The 15,599-nt window shown below is 37.5% G+C and overlaps 1 protein-coding gene across 3 annotated transcripts in view; it reads left to right on the top strand.

Moving 5' to 3' along the window:
• Window positions 1–15,382, top strand: part of LGSN (lengsin, lens protein with glutamine synthetase domain) — a 191,643-nt gene extending 176,261 nt beyond the window's left edge. For 2 of the 3 annotated variants that reach the window (XM_029943789.1, XM_029943788.1), the window contains 3 exons: window positions 313–510; window positions 7,970–8,136; window positions 13,845–15,382. In XM_029943789.1, coding sequence (XP_029799649.1) covers window positions 313–510; window positions 7,970–8,136; window positions 13,845–15,044 — 1,565 coding nt within the window. In that variant the 3' untranslated portion in view covers window positions 15,045–15,382. The remainder of the gene's footprint in view (window positions 1–312; window positions 511–7,969; window positions 8,137–13,844) is intronic. The other variant, XM_029943790.1, reaches the window with a different exon arrangement.
• Window positions 15,383–15,599: the final 217 nt, after the last annotated feature.

The following is a 15,599-nucleotide window of genomic DNA, read 5'->3' as shown; positions in this document are numbered from 1 at the left end:
GTTAATTTGAACAATAAGAGATGCAGTCCAGGAGCAGTGGTGTTCCAAGGCAGAGGCACAGGAATGGCTGGTGCCTGGTAACAATAAAAAGCAAGCAGAGTGTTTGTTGATTTTTTTATTGTCTTTAAATTTTCTGCAGACCACTACCCCTTTATGGCCTGTGACCAGGGCAGACCATTCCTGTTGCCCCTCATTTGGTATGTCACTGCCTAGGAATAAATTATTTTCTCAAAGGTTCTTCCCCATATCATGTTAAAAGACAGTTGAAAACCAAGGCAGTGTGTGTTTTAACATTTTTCTTTATTATTAAAGAAAGGATCAGAAACCAAATGGTGTGCCACAAGTTGGGGGATATGAGCGAACCAGTTGTGGGACCTGGCTCTGCAGACTCTCATCTGCCGCAAGATGATAAGGATTCCGAGAACCAGACAACAGAGATAAAGGCCTCCCACATCAAAACATCAGCCAGTGCTCCTTGTAGTGAGTTTAACACAAACTCCAGCCATTCTGGTAAGGTCTGGGAAACGAACTGACCCCCGATTTGTATTTGAATGAGAGATAATGTGGCCTTGATTGAGGAGTGCTAGTCTCAGAGTCATCGAAGAATTTATATACTTATCATTTATAAAAGACTTTATAGTTTTCTTTAACCACTTGGCTGCTCATCTAGAAAATGGCAGGGTTGCAATGAATGACCTTTCTAGTCTTTTTTAAAAGTGAAATTCTGCTATTCAAAGTTTCTGGCTTATCAATAGTGATATAATATATATATATATATATATATATATATATATATGCATATATATATTTATATAGTGATATAAAATCTCTGGGATCTAAGTGACAGAAACTAGTTAAAATGAAATACTGGAGCACCTTGGTGGCTCAGTCAGTTGAGTGTCAGACGTCAGCTCAGGCCATGGTCTCACGGTTCATTGGTTTGAGGCCCTCATCAAGCTCTGTGCTGACAACCCAGAGTCTGGAGCTTGCTTCAGATTCTGTGTCTCCCTCACTCTCTGACCCTCTCCCCACCATGCTCTGTCTCTCTAAAAAATGAATAAACCTTAAAAATATGAAATATTTATTCCATAAGGGAATCCATGATGAGAGGGTTGAACAAACTAGGCTTGAAAAGGCAGAAATATGACAAGGTGTGAAGTTAGGTGTCCACCATTGCTACTGATACAATTGCAAGTTTGAGAATTACCCAAGACTAATTCTAGTTTTGATAATTTGCTATAAGGATGAACAGAACTCACTTAAAGCTGTTATACTCAAGGTTATAGTTTATTACAGTGAAAGAATACAGAATAAAATCAGCCAAGGAAGAGATCCAGCAGGGAGAGTCCAGCAAAGTTCTAAGCATGGTACTGCCACTTGTCTTCTCCCAATGGAGTCCAAAGTGGGGCTCCATGTGGCAGACCTTAGTCTCCAGCTTCTCTGGGGGGTCAAGCTGATACAACGTGACTCAAAGCTCCCATGAAAAATGATATTATTAGATGTTCTAGTGTGGCCCAGAGACCACAAACAAAGACACTCTTGTCAGACAGGGCCTTCCAAAGGCTTAGAGACTATCTTCCAGGAGCCAAAGGTAAGGTTAAATTCTTTACTACACACAGGGCCTAAGAAAGAACTAGAGCCTGAGAAGTGAACACTATCAGGACTCCATTGTATTAGTTTTCTATTGCCACCATAATGAATTACCACAAACTTAGTAACTTAAAAGAATACAAGTCATTACCCTATAGTTGTGTATGCCAGAAGTCAGGGTTGTCTCAGCTATTTTCTCTGATAAAGAATTTGCAAAGTTCAAGCCAAGGTGTTGGCCATCTGGATTCTTATCCAGAGACTCTAGAGAGTTCATTCAGATGGTTGGGAGAATCCATTTCCTTGGGGTTGTAGGAATGAGGTTTCTGTTTCCTTGCTGGCTGTCAACTGGAGTGGCCCTTTCTTCCTGGAAGCCTCTGTCTGATTGCCGGAGTCCAGCTCCAGCAGGTCCAGGGCTCCCTGAAGGATGGAGTGTTGGCGAAAGAGAGTGAAAGAGCCTCGAGTTTCTTTCTGATCACCAGGCAGGCATCTCGGCATTGACCAGAAAGTCAGCTTTATTTATGGAAAAAGTGTATGGGGTACAAAACAGAGGTGGCAACTGCCTTAGACAATGATTTCTGATGACAAATTCTTTGGTATGTGAAAATCTCCCAGAACATAGATTTGGTAGAAGACTCATGCATAATCTTTATCAATAGTGATTGATGTAGGTGACTTAGATGCTTATCATATGGAAAAGGAAGGTATCTTTAGCATTCAAATACAAGGCAATGTTTTTAGCATAGCAAAGACAAGAGTTAGTTCTTTTGTGAGCAGGGGTCAATAGCCTATTTTCTTGAGGGGAAGAAAAACAGGTTTCTTAGGAAATGTAATATTTGCTTCTATAATCCCAAATATTTTAAGATAAGGGGACAAGTTACTCTTGATACCAGTCAACAAGGAGCCTTGGGAGTTGGTGCTCAATCAAAAATAATTGAGTGGGGGTGGATATCCGTTGCCATCTGATGGTGAGAGGCCTTGCAAACCCACTTTACCTCACAAGGAGTTTTCTCAACTTTAGTGAGTTTAGAAATGGCTTCCAACATCTGATCCTGTGTCTCAGGACCAGGACAATCTGTCAAATCCTTCTCATGTTTAGAACCTCTACAAATTCTCCTTTTATATACCTTTTCTCCATACAGCTGGAGAAAGTTCTCTGCTTTTAAGAGCTCACTTGGATAATCCAAGATAATATCCCTTTTTAAGGTTTATAGCCTTAATTGCCTGCAGTTTAACATATTCTATAGGCTTCATTTTTGCAGGGCACCATGCCATTTCTCACCCCTGCATTCCTCTGTGTGTTGGCTTTGTGAACTTCTCCATGAAATGAAGGGGAGCACTGACAGCCTTGCATCAGGAACTATTGATACTAATGCCACAGGGGCCAGCTTAATTATGCAAATGAGTAAGGTAGGCTTGTATAAGGAAACAGTCAGCGATGCCATCTGTGAGAAACTAGAGCAGAGGTTGACACACTGTGCCCCTCAGGACAAACTTGGCCTGCTGGCCGTGTTTTCTAAGTAAGGTTTATGTATTGTCTATGGCTTCTTTTGTGTTATAGTGGCATAGCTGAAAAGTTGTAACAGCAGATACCACACGGCCTGCAAAGCTGCAAATATTTACTCTTTGGACCTTTACTGAAAGCATTTGCCAACCCATGGATGACAGGACGTGTGCTCCTTTTCAGGCCACCTCAGAGCTCCGGCCAGTGGTTGCTATGGAGAAATAACCACTCGGTGTGGCCAAATTTAGTTTCTTCAAGAGAAGCCTGAACTCAAGATTTTTGTATGCAATTTTCAGATTTTTACATGTCAACTATTTTAAATGTTTCCAAACAGTGTAAGACAACTAGTAAGAAAACATCTGCTAGCCACATTGGCTCTTCCACAAACAGTTTGTGACCCTTGTTTTATATATTCTCAGCCATAAAATTGAGATGAAATTTACCACTTCTTAGTCTTAAATCAAAAAAAATCTGTGGAAGAATTTGTGTCATGAAGCTCTCTTTGTACCAACCAACTATGACTAGGATTATGGGTATCATCATCAGCTAAGTTTGGTTAATTCACAAGTTCCTTCTTCAGCCCCAGGCTAGATTAAGATTTCCACAGGCCCAGAACACCAAAATGTTTATAGTTTCCAACAAACCACCACTACAGAATTTAAAGATATGTATGAAAAATCCATCCCCCAATAAGCGTTAGAAATTTAAACATGGTGTTTTCTTCTCTGTGATACCACTGAAACCTCTAAAATTTTTTTTTGAGGTTTATTTATTTATTCTGAGAGAGATAGCACACATAAGCAGTGGGAAAGGCAGAGAGAGAGGGAGAGAGAGAAAATCCCAAGCAGACTCTGCACTGATACTGCATATAGTCTGATGCCCGGGGCTCAAACTCACAAACCCATGATGTCATAACCTGAGCCAAGATCAAGAATCCGACGCTTAACTGCTTAACCAACTGAGCCACCCATGTGCCCCACCATGACTTAAAGAAAAATTTTTTTCAAAGAAACTCCCCGCTCCGGACTTTTTTTTGTTTGTTTTTGTTTTTGTTTTTGTTTTTGTTCCTGCTTTGTATTTGGTTATTCTGCCACCTGGGCTGACATGATATGTCTGGAGAGTTGGGGTCACATTTGCTCTAAGAGGGTGTCTGTCAGAGTAGCCATGTGAAGGAAGGAGGGCAGGCCCTGGGAACGGAGTGTAACACATCATCCCAGACATTCCATAAGCTAAATGTTTTGCAGAGTGCACTCTGTGATGCACTTTTCCCTTTCTAAATTGACATTTCTGAAAGCTCAAATGCCTATTCAATCTGCCTTTTATAAGTGACCACGGCTTGTTCTCTATAACTGAAATATATCCTCATCATCACTGAACACAGATGTTTCTCTGGGGCCTTTTAGTTGCTATAGAGCTTTGAGGTTTTATTTTAATTTTAATTTTTTTAGTGTTTCCTTATCTCCCCCCGCCCCCCGCCCCCAACACTCACAGCAGGAAAACTTCCTCTGTAAAAGCAGATTGATTTAATTTATTAGTCCTCTGAGGGGATGTGAAAGGAGAACATCTCCCAGGAACCATACTGTAAGAAAAACAAATGAGTCCCCGAACTAGCAATTATCTACCTGCTATTCATCATGTGCATCTGGGAAGGTCTGACCAAAAGGTTTAATTGTAACTAACAAGTATGATTTATTTGAAGAAAAGAAATTCAGACAATGATACAGTAAGATTAGTTGATTCTTTGAAAATGAAATTAGATTGGATAGAATTCTCATATTTCATGGAAGAATTAAACTTTTAGATGAAAAAAAATATACCAAATTACCAAAACATGTGATGCCAATTTCTACTTCTTAATTAGATGAGGTCAAATCACACAAGGTTTATTAATTTATTTATTCACACACCTCTTATTAAAGGATTGGAGGAATGATCATTGAGCATGTATGATATGCTTGTACTGCCGCATTGTACCGGGGATATAGCAGCAAGTAAAGCTAAGCCTGTGTTCTCCTGGAAGTGACATGCAAGTGGGGAAAGACAGAAAGTAAACATGTGCTTATACAGTATGGTGAGTAGTGATAAGGACTCTGGAGAACATGGAAATGGGATGATACATTGTTAGGGGCTGAATTGTGTCTCCCCCAAATTCATAGGAGGTCCTATCCTCTTGTACTTTGCATTGTGACTGCGTTTGGGGATAGGGTTTTAAAAGAAGTAATTAATGTTACTCTTCTTGTAAGAAGAGAAGATTAGAGCACCCACAGACTGAGGGAAGATCGTGTGAAGACAGCCATTTACAAATAAAGAGAGGCTCTCAGAAGAGACCAGCTCTAGTTGACACTTTGACCTTAGACTTCTACCCTTTGGAACTGTAAGAAAATACATTTGTATGTGAGCTGCCTGCTCTGTGGCAATTATGTTGGCATCCCTAGCAAATGAATACATCTATTTATTGTCCAGCCACAGTGCAACTTGGCGATCTTTGAATGAACCAGGGGTCAGACCTCTCCATATGTGATCAGATCTCATAGAATTAATACTATAGGTAATTATGCTTTATTTATTTTCAGCACTTTTAACCATGGTAAAGTATTCCACCTTTGCATTCAATGGGATATGTGTTGTCTATAGTTCCTCCAACCAGTAATATAAAGCTGTATGAGGGCAGGATTTTTGCTGGCTTCTTCCTAGATGTATGTGCAATAAATAATAAATAATAACAATGCATGGTAACTAAACAACCTATTTTGAGTGGATGTATACTTTTCTTATTTTAAAAGAATGTATATTTATTGTAGAAATGTTAGAAGATACAGATAAGGCAAAGAACTAATAAGATTGCTTATGATCATATTACTGATGAACCAATAAAATTATCTTCCTCCTTTGATAAGAGATGAATACTATTTTTTATGTAGTTAAAATATTTATAGCTTATATATTAATTGCTTATTACTTTTAGAATTCTGCTTGTCTGAAATTTTCCATATTTTGTAATTTTTTTAACATTTATTCATATTTTGAGAGTGAAAGACAGCATGAGTGGGGGAAGGGGAGACGGAGGCACAGAATGTGAAGCAGACTCCAGGTTCTGAGCTGTCAGTACAGAGCCCGATGTGGGTCTCAAACTCACAAAACATGAGATCATGACCTGAGCTGAAGTCAGCAGCTTACCTGACTGAGCCACCCAGGCACCCCAGAAATTTTTCATATTTTAAAATGCCTACCAATTTTATTTTCTATAAGGAGAATTGTTCAACCTGGGCAGAACACCCAATGCTTCAGGATAGGTTGGGAAGACAGCAATTGCTAATTTAGCATGAAACATTGTAATTGCTACAGCTTAATTGTTTGTGTTAAATGGAAGGTAGTTATAAAGCCTCAGGAGTCTCAGAGTAGCCAAATGTATCAGTGACAGGACATTATCTCTAATATATTTGTATAAGTGGAACCAGTAATTTGTTTTCCTCATGCTTCATGTACTTAAAATCTACTTAATCTGTGTTTTTAAACTGTCAATCTTTTTATGCCTATTTTTAAAGCCAATTATATCTCAAAAAAGGATATTCAGGTATCGCTTTAAAATTATATCTGCTCAACATCAGTGATGTGACAGATTGATGGGTATTCAGATTCAGACATGATCATGGTACCATTACTAGGGTTAGAGTAATTGTGTTCTCTTTATGTGTTTAAGAAGCACTTGAATGATGCTTAATGTCTGCCAGGAACTGTTAAATAACTTGTTTAATCATGACAGCAAGTTTATGAAGTGGGTAATATAGTATCAGTGAGAGAGCCCAGGCATAAAGAGGATAAAAATGTGTCTAGGGCACCAGCAGGATTCTGAGGGAGGTAGCTAGGCTTCAGTGTATGTGTCGAATTGTCACAGTTGACTGACTACCTCTCCTCAAAGTTTGGACGGTAGCTAACAGATATGATGTGTACTATGTGCCTAATCCTTCTATATGCTTTAGATATATTCATTCATTTTATGGTAACAAGTCACCCACTGAGAGTTAAGAGGTCTGGTTTCAAGTTTCAATTTTGGCACAAGACTGAGAGTGTGATTTGGACTACCTCGCTGTACCTCTTTGGGACTCAGGCTAAAGAGTTGGGTGAATTAGGTGACTTATCTCCAATGTCTCTTCTAGCTCTGAAGTTTAAGAATTTGCGATCTACCTTAAACGCCTTGAAAATATATGCATATCTACACACACACACACACACACACACACACACACACACACATTTGGGGTTAAGTTTCTGGTTTTAAAATGGAATGCTCAGTCTAGATGTTTTACTTCTTACACTCCCATCTTTGAAAAACCGTTTTGTTTGCTCGCTTATACTGATTTTAAAATTTTAATTTGACAGAGACACATAGGTGTCTTAGATTTAGATGCCATTATAAAGCTCTTTTGGCAAACAAAACAAAAAACACAAAATGGAAACCCACAGAAAAGAAACAAAAACCAAACAATTTTGCCTTTAATCATACAGAAACTTTAAATTTAGGCATTACTAGTTAGTTCAAGAAGCTCAGTCTTTTCAATGATAGTCATCTGCATGCAGACTTGTGTGGTGCCTAAGCCGCCCCATTAAGCAAATATTTCTAACTTCCACTGATACTGCTCGATGCTTATTCAAATAAGGTTAACTTTCGCCTAACCCCAAATGCTGAACAGTTTCTAAGGCTATTTAGAGACCATGTTCTTGGGAATATGGTAAAGGCAGGGCAAGAAAGGTAAGATCTCCATTCGTATATGATGCTTTTTGTTAATAATCATGGTGATTAAGTCACTGCTCTGTAGCTTCCTTTTGCTTTTCCGCTCATCATGATATAATGACTTAGGGCCATTCTCTATTTTACAGATAACAGCAGGGATGGCACTCAAATTCCGACCACACCTCATCTGTCCTCTAGAATGAAGCACATTAAACAAGAGATGACCAAAAATCACCTTCAGTTTGTGCGATTTGAAGCAACAGACCTCCATGGTGTGTCCAGATCTAAGAGTATCCCTGCACATTTTTTCCAAGTGAGTTTTACAGGTAGAGTTATGATTAAGTGTAATTTCATGACCATGAGCAAGCAAATGGTCCTAATTAATCTTTCTTATTTTCTTGTAATCTATACAGTAATGAAAGCTGAAAACCAATAATTTACTTTGTTTCTTCATTGTCCCTCCCCAAACACATTATTGCTCCCTAAGGAGCTGAGCATATACGTTCAGGGCCCAAACAGCAATTCTTTTACCCAATAGAAATACAAAACTAATTAAGACTGATAATTTTAGTCTTTCTGCCTTGAATAATTTCTCTCTATAGAATTGTCTTTTCTCTCCTACTGCAATTATGAAGATTATATTTTGTTTGACATGAGAAAATTGCAATAGAAGACCCAAGAGCAAATATCAAATGAAAAAAAATGATTAAATGGAAAGAATTTGCTAGATAAAAAGCATATCCCTTTCAGCTTCTAATTCTGATAAGGAAATACCCTATTGTTGTTGGATGACTTAATGCATATGATTAAGTTCTTGAAAATAGTGATATTAAGAGATATTCTATTTTTGGATATGTTTTGAGACTTTCTGAGGTTTTTTTCCAGTTTGTGTCATAGATTTATTTTAATGACTGATTTATTGCATCATTGATTCTTAGAAGGACATCAATTTACATCAGTCAGTATTATAAATCAGTCAGTATTATAAAAGTATAAAAGCTAAGCATCCTTAAAGTTCATTTTTAAGATATATCTTACTTTTATCATTTTAATATCAAATTGTAATTTTCTCATTTGTTTTATATTAGGAAAAACTGAGCATCCTCAAAAACACTTTTTTAAACAAGAATTCCAACAGGTTCAAATTTGTTTCTTAAAAATGTTCAACATCACTCATCATCAGGGAAATGCAAGTCAAAACCACAATGAGATATAATCTCACACCTGTCAGAATGGCTGGTATCAAAAAGACAAGAAATAACAAGTGTTAAAAAAAAGAAATAACAAGTGTTGGCAAGGATGTGGAGAAAAGGGAACCCTTGTGCATTGTTGATAGGAATGTAAATTGGTGCAATCACTGTGGAAAACCACAGTATAGAGATTTCTTATAATATTAAAAGTAGAAATGCCATACCATTCAACTATCCCACTACTGGTTATTTACCCACCAAAAATGAAAACACTAATTCCGAAAGACATATGTACCCCTATGTTGGTTGCAGCATTATTTACCACCACTTAGATATGGAAGGAATCTCAATGTCCATTGATAAATGAATAAATATGTGGAATACATACACAATGGAATATTTCTCAGCCACAAAAAGGATGAGGTCTTGCAACCTGTGACGACATAGATGGATCTAGAGGGTATTATGCTAAATGAAATAAGTCAGATGAAGAAAGAAATACCATATGATTTCATTTACATGTGGCATCTAAAAACAAAGAAACAAACAAGCAAAGAAACAGATTCATTAATACAAAGAACAAACTGAAAGTTGCCAGGGGGTAGGGGGTAGGGGACGGGTGAAATAGGTGAAGGTAATTAAAAGGCACAAAACTTCTAGTTATAAATATGCCACAGGAATGAAAAGTACAGCAAAGGGAATATAGGCAATAATATTGTAATAATGTTGTAAGGTGGCGAATGGTAAGTACACTTATCTTGGTGAGCGCAGCATAATGTATACAATTGTTGAATCACTATGCTGTACATGTGAAACTTATATAACCTTGTATGCCAACTATACTTAATAATAAAAATGAAAAAAAACCAAACCCCCCAAATCTGCCTCTTAAGAAATTCTTTAGACCTGCCTAAAATATTGTTTTCCCTTCATCCAGACAAGAATACACGTTGGTTAATTTTGATAACAAAATGTGAAATTTATTGTGAACAGGCGGAGAATCTAATTTAGATGAGTTTCTTTCAATCAATAAGAAAATACAACTGGTACTTCAGGCACTTTCCAGAGACCTGAATATAAAACTGTTTGCTATTCAGTTTTTGTCAAATTCTAATTATTTATTCCACTAATGGCATCTCAAAGCTACATATTTAGAGTATTATATAAGTTCCTCAAAGAAACTCTTTTATGAAAATATAGTTTAATATGCTTCTTACATTCACTGGGGATTTCTGCAATTGACATAAAAAGAAAATGTCTGCATTTCTTTTTGAAAAAAAATATTGAAGGTACTTTCCATTATCTTGTTCAGTGTCCAACATATTAGAACCAAATATTTTTTTTGTGGAGTTTACATGGAGAAAAAGTTTGTGTGTCGAAAGAATTTTAATATAACTTAGCATACTTCCTCTCAATTGCCATATTTACGTTTAGCCTTAGTTTGCTAGCACAAACTCACTTTCCCACTCAATTACCTATTATTTTATTATTCTTTAATGATCTTATAGTATCTATATATTTTTAAACATGACACTTTAAATTGATTTTGGAATTTGTGAAGGTATAAATAATAGTGAATATTTGCATCATGGATATTTATTTGTAATTTAAAATAAAATCATTTATTTTGGAAAGTTTATTGAAAATAGATGTAAAAATAAGTGCAACAATATAAATAACATGTGTTTATTTGCAAATAAAATCCTGAATGGGGAAATCATTAAACAGTGGGGTCCATAATTATAATTTGCCTGTCACTTAGTGAAAAGTACTTTCAATCTTTCTAAAGTAATTTTTAAACCTTTTTTTATTTGTGGAAAAGAAAATGTCAATTTAGAAATTATTGCTATACCTGAAGGAGTATATAACAGATCATATAATCCATGTTCTTCGTTTATAGATGAGTGAAGTGAGACCCAGAAAAGTTAAGGAACGCTTTCCTAAAATTGTACAGGCAATTAGAGGCAGAAGTGGGATGTCCACCTGTGAATCTTCCTTTCCAGTTCCAGTTCTTCCCCTTCTCCTTTTTTTTTTCTTTTTAAAGATTTTATTTTAAAATAATCTCTACACCCAATGTGGGGCTCAAACTCACAACCCTGAGATCAAGAGTTGCTTGATCAACTGTGCCAGCCAGGCACTGCTCCCCAGTTTAGCTTTTATATTTCTTTTTATTCTTTATTTAAGCTGAGCATTCTTCTTTACTAAAATGAAACAATACTGATTTTTAAAAAAATAAGCCACTTACTAAGTAGTAAGTTGAAGAAGAAGAGGAAAAGACTGTTCTGTAATTGGAAAAGGCCAAACGGGGAACCTCTGATGATAATGGTATCTACTTTTTAGAGAAAACTTAGTGGGGCACCTAGGTGGCTCAGTTGGTTAAGCGTTCAACTTTGGCGTAGGTCAGGATCTCATAGTTTGAGATCTGTGCTGACAGCTCAGAGCTTAGAGCCTGCTTTGAATTCTGTATCCCTCTCCTTCTCCCCCTCCCCTACTCACCCTTTGTCTCCGTCTCTCTCAAAAAAAAATAATTAAAAAAAAAAAAAGAAAGCTTATCATGGGCCCAACACTGTGCTAAATAACTTATAAACATTGGCTGACTTTTTTATTTTTTTATCTTTCTAAGTAAGCTTCATCATGTTCAATGCAGAGCCCAATGTGGGGCTTTAACTCACGACCTTGAGATCAAGACCTGAGCTGATATCGAGTTTAGCTGACTTAGTCACCCAGCACCCCACAAGCATTAGCTTATTAAACCTTATAACCAACTTATACTGTCTCTGTTCTACCAAAAGATCCATTTTTATTTAAATTATATGCAGATAATGTGGATTCTATCTTTGATCTAATCAAATGTGGTATATTGTGATAGAATTTATAACTATCTTTGGTGGCTTTTGCTGTGGTCCAGATTTCAGTTATCATAGCGATTTAAGCTATTTTGTAAGAATTTGTGGGAATTTTTGGCAATCTATTTTGGGGTGTGAAGTTGTCTTAGTACTTTATATTTATATAAGGTAACTTAATTTGTTGTCATGAACCAGACATGTTTGTATATATTTACATATTTCCCACTACTAATAAAGAGTAGTTTCAATTCAGAATGTCCAAAAAAGAATAAAGAAAATGACAGTGTTAGAAAGATTGCTTGGAAAATACGGATTAAATCGTAAGAAAAATTCACTGTGACTTTTTTACTATTTGTTAAATTTGTGAAGGCCTAGTGGAATGAAATGGTAACAGGCTGTTTGTTCTCTATTGTTCATAATCAAGTGAATACAAACAGATCTTTTTAAATTGCAGGAACTCTTGGAAGTCTCATGAGTAAAATATATTACTCCTCATGTTGGATACATACAAAACTAACAGGTTTTCAAATGAAGAAATTGAAAAGTAGGGAAATAATATTATTTCTTACAGTGAAAATTCAAATGAAAGGATTTCGTATTAAACTACTCTAAAATTCCACACTATGTGTGTGTGGATACAGGCCCTTGAGGGAGTTGAAAAATTAAGCCGGCACCGAATAACTGAATAGTGCTTGATTTTCTCTACTTTATTACTGGCAAAAGCAGGTATGGATCAGCCAAGTCAAATGTCATTGAAAATATGTGTATAGGTGGTGGCAAGTGAAGGAGTCAGTGGCCTAAGGTCAAAGGCAGAAGAGGGACCAGAAGATTGCCTCTGTTAGTTTCGGTCCCTCTTTGGTAGCCATGCTCTGTGGGATTGGAGGTAATATAAGAAACAGTTTGGCTTACGGAATGCTAGTATGTTTTATTAACCTCATGATGCACACTGATATTATGGGAACCAGACTTTATAGTTAGCTTTTTCTCTACCATCAGTGTATCCTTCAACACATGAAGCCTTGTTATATTGCTATGACACTATTTCTAGAAATTGTTTTATGTGTCTGCTCAATTTTATAACCTCATCATGTCCCTGTTGTCTGGCACATAGCAAAAGTTAAATAAATGACCAAATCTATTCACCCCCAAGAGGTATATAGCTACAAAGTGCCTTAACAATCATCTAGTCTAACACTTTTGTTTCACAGATGTGGACACTGATTGCACATAGTCCAGTGATTTACCTAACTTCGCACAAGTAATTAGTGAAAGACCTAGGGCTAGAAGTCAGGTTTGGTAACACCCAGTTCATGGCTGACTGCAAGGCTATAACATTTTGGAATTCTAGCTCACAGGCAAAGTTTCTGGGAATGTGAGGCTGTGAGGCAGTCATTCTTAGTGGGCTGTAAAAGTGAATGAAGACAAAATTGCAGCTGTCAGTAGACCTGGTTCCTCTGGTGTTAGGATGACTGTCATGGGTGTCCTAGGATAAGGTAACTGTCACGTGTGTCCTAGGACTGACCACAGGCATCTCTCTGGGAAGAACTGAGGATTCTCAGTTAATTATGTGGATTGCAAAAGAGTAAGCCAAAAATAAAATCTTATCTATAGTATTAGCAACTATGCCATAAAATAAAAAGTACTTTGAAAAGGAATAGGTTATAATCATTTCAAATAATTTCATAAAGCTTTACCTTTGCCATTTGTAATAAAGACATTTTATCATTGTGCTTTTTATTTAGAACTGCTACTTTCAGATTCAAGAACATATAAAGACTTGAAGGCTAAAAATGTTAATAGTTGCTTTTAAAAGTAACTTTCAGGGTTTATTTTAAAATACTTAACATTTACTTGATACTAAGCTAATGTTAACCACAGACATTAGACACATTTTTTTCTTTCCTCATCGGGAATGTCTCCCCCTACCCCACCCTTTTGTTTGTTGTCAAGTTTCAAAACCTGACTGCTGTGTCTAATTTCTTTAGGAAAAAGTGATCCATGGCATTTGCATGCCCCGAGGTTATCTTGAATTGATACCAAGTCCTAAGGACGATGAAGTGGATCACATAAGAGCAACATGTTTTAATAGTGACATAGTCCTGATGCCAGAGCTCTCAACCTTCCGAGTGTTGCCATGGGCTGAGAGAACCGCCAGAGTGATATGTGACACGTTCACTGTGACTGGTGAGCCTCTTCTGACTTCCCCAAGGTACATCGCCAAGAGGCAACTGAGTCAGCTGCTGGATTCTGGCTTTTCCCTGCTCTCTGCCTTCATCTATGATTTTTGCATTTTTGCTGTGCCTGAAATTATCAATTCAAAGACCATATCTTTTCCTGCTTCAACATTGCTAAATAATCATGATCAGCCCTTTATCCAGGAACTTGTTGATGGTTTGTATCACACAGGAGCCAATGTTGAGAGCTTTTCCTCCTCTACCAGGCCTGGTCAGATGGAAATCTGTTTTTTGCCTGAATTTGGCATCAGTTCGGCTGATAATGCATTTACCCTCAGAACAGGCGTCAAAGAAGTGGCAAGGAAATATAACTACATCGCCAGCTTTTTCATTGAGACTGGATTCTGCAATTCAGGAATTTTGTCTCACAGTCTCTGGGATGTCAATGAGAAGAAAAACATGTTCTGCAGCAGTTCTGGGATTGAGGAGCTCACGAACACTGGGAAAAAATGGTTGGCAGGACTCTTGAAGCATTCCGCGGCTCTCAGCTGCTTGATGGCTCCTGCTGTTAGCTGCCGAAAGCGTTATTCCAAGGAGAGTAAAGACCTCAAGGACAGTGTGCCTACAACGTGGGGATACAATGATAACAGTTGTGCTTTTAATATCAAGTGTCACGGTGAGAAAGGCACCCGGATAGAGAACAAACTGGGCTCGGCCACGGCCAATCCTTACCTGGTGCTGGCCGCTACTGTGGCTGCAGGCTTGGATGGACTTCAAAGCAGCGATGGTGTCCTGGCTGGTCCAGATGACAGCACGGACTTCCATCCGTCAAGATTTTCCGAGATCCCTTTGAAGCTGGAAGATGCTCTTGTGGCCCTGGAGGAAGATCAATGCCTGAGACAGGCTCTGGGGGAAACTTTTATTCGCTATTTTGTTGCCATGAAAAAATATGAGCTGGAAAATGAAGAAACAGATGCAGAGAGAAATAAATTCTTGGAATACTTTATTTAGAATAGCACCCTTAACTCTTCTTTCAGAGATGTGATTTTTACTAACGTAGCTTGTCTCCCAGAAAAAAAAAGATTGGATTTTTACCATTAACAAAAAGGACTACAAATGCTTTCGCTCTTTTTTTGTCCCCATGGAGTATTTGACAGATATGAAGTGGGGCTGCTGAGAGATTCTGACAGTAGAAACAAACAATAAAGTTGTGGTGCGGCTGAATTATGCAAATTTACCAGGTGTTGTCAGTCAGTCATCGTTTCCTCTGTGTATGTTGACCTAGATAGAAATATGCAGTTATTTCGGGCAACAGATACATTCACACAATAAAAAAGTCTTAAGAGTTACAAAGCAGTATTTAAATGACTAAAAAACCCAAAAGGAATTCAATTAGTTTCAGTTATCCACATAGGTTGTGACTACTTACTAATACAATCTCACTAATCAAGACCTCCGGAGGGCAGGGTGTTTCCTGCCCTTTCCCCGTCCTTCTGCCACTCCCCTTCCTGTTTGCCAACCCACAGGCGAGGTGGCTAGGGTGACACTCTTGAGAATGGAGCCCAC

Source organism: Suricata suricatta, chromosome 7 (assembly GCF_006229205.1).
Source record: "Suricata suricatta isolate VVHF042 chromosome 7, meerkat_22Aug2017_6uvM2_HiC, whole genome shotgun sequence".
Classification (NCBI taxonomy): Eukaryota; Metazoa; Chordata; class Mammalia; order Carnivora; family Herpestidae; genus Suricata; species Suricata suricatta.
This window is presented reverse-complemented; position numbering and strand designations above follow the sequence as displayed.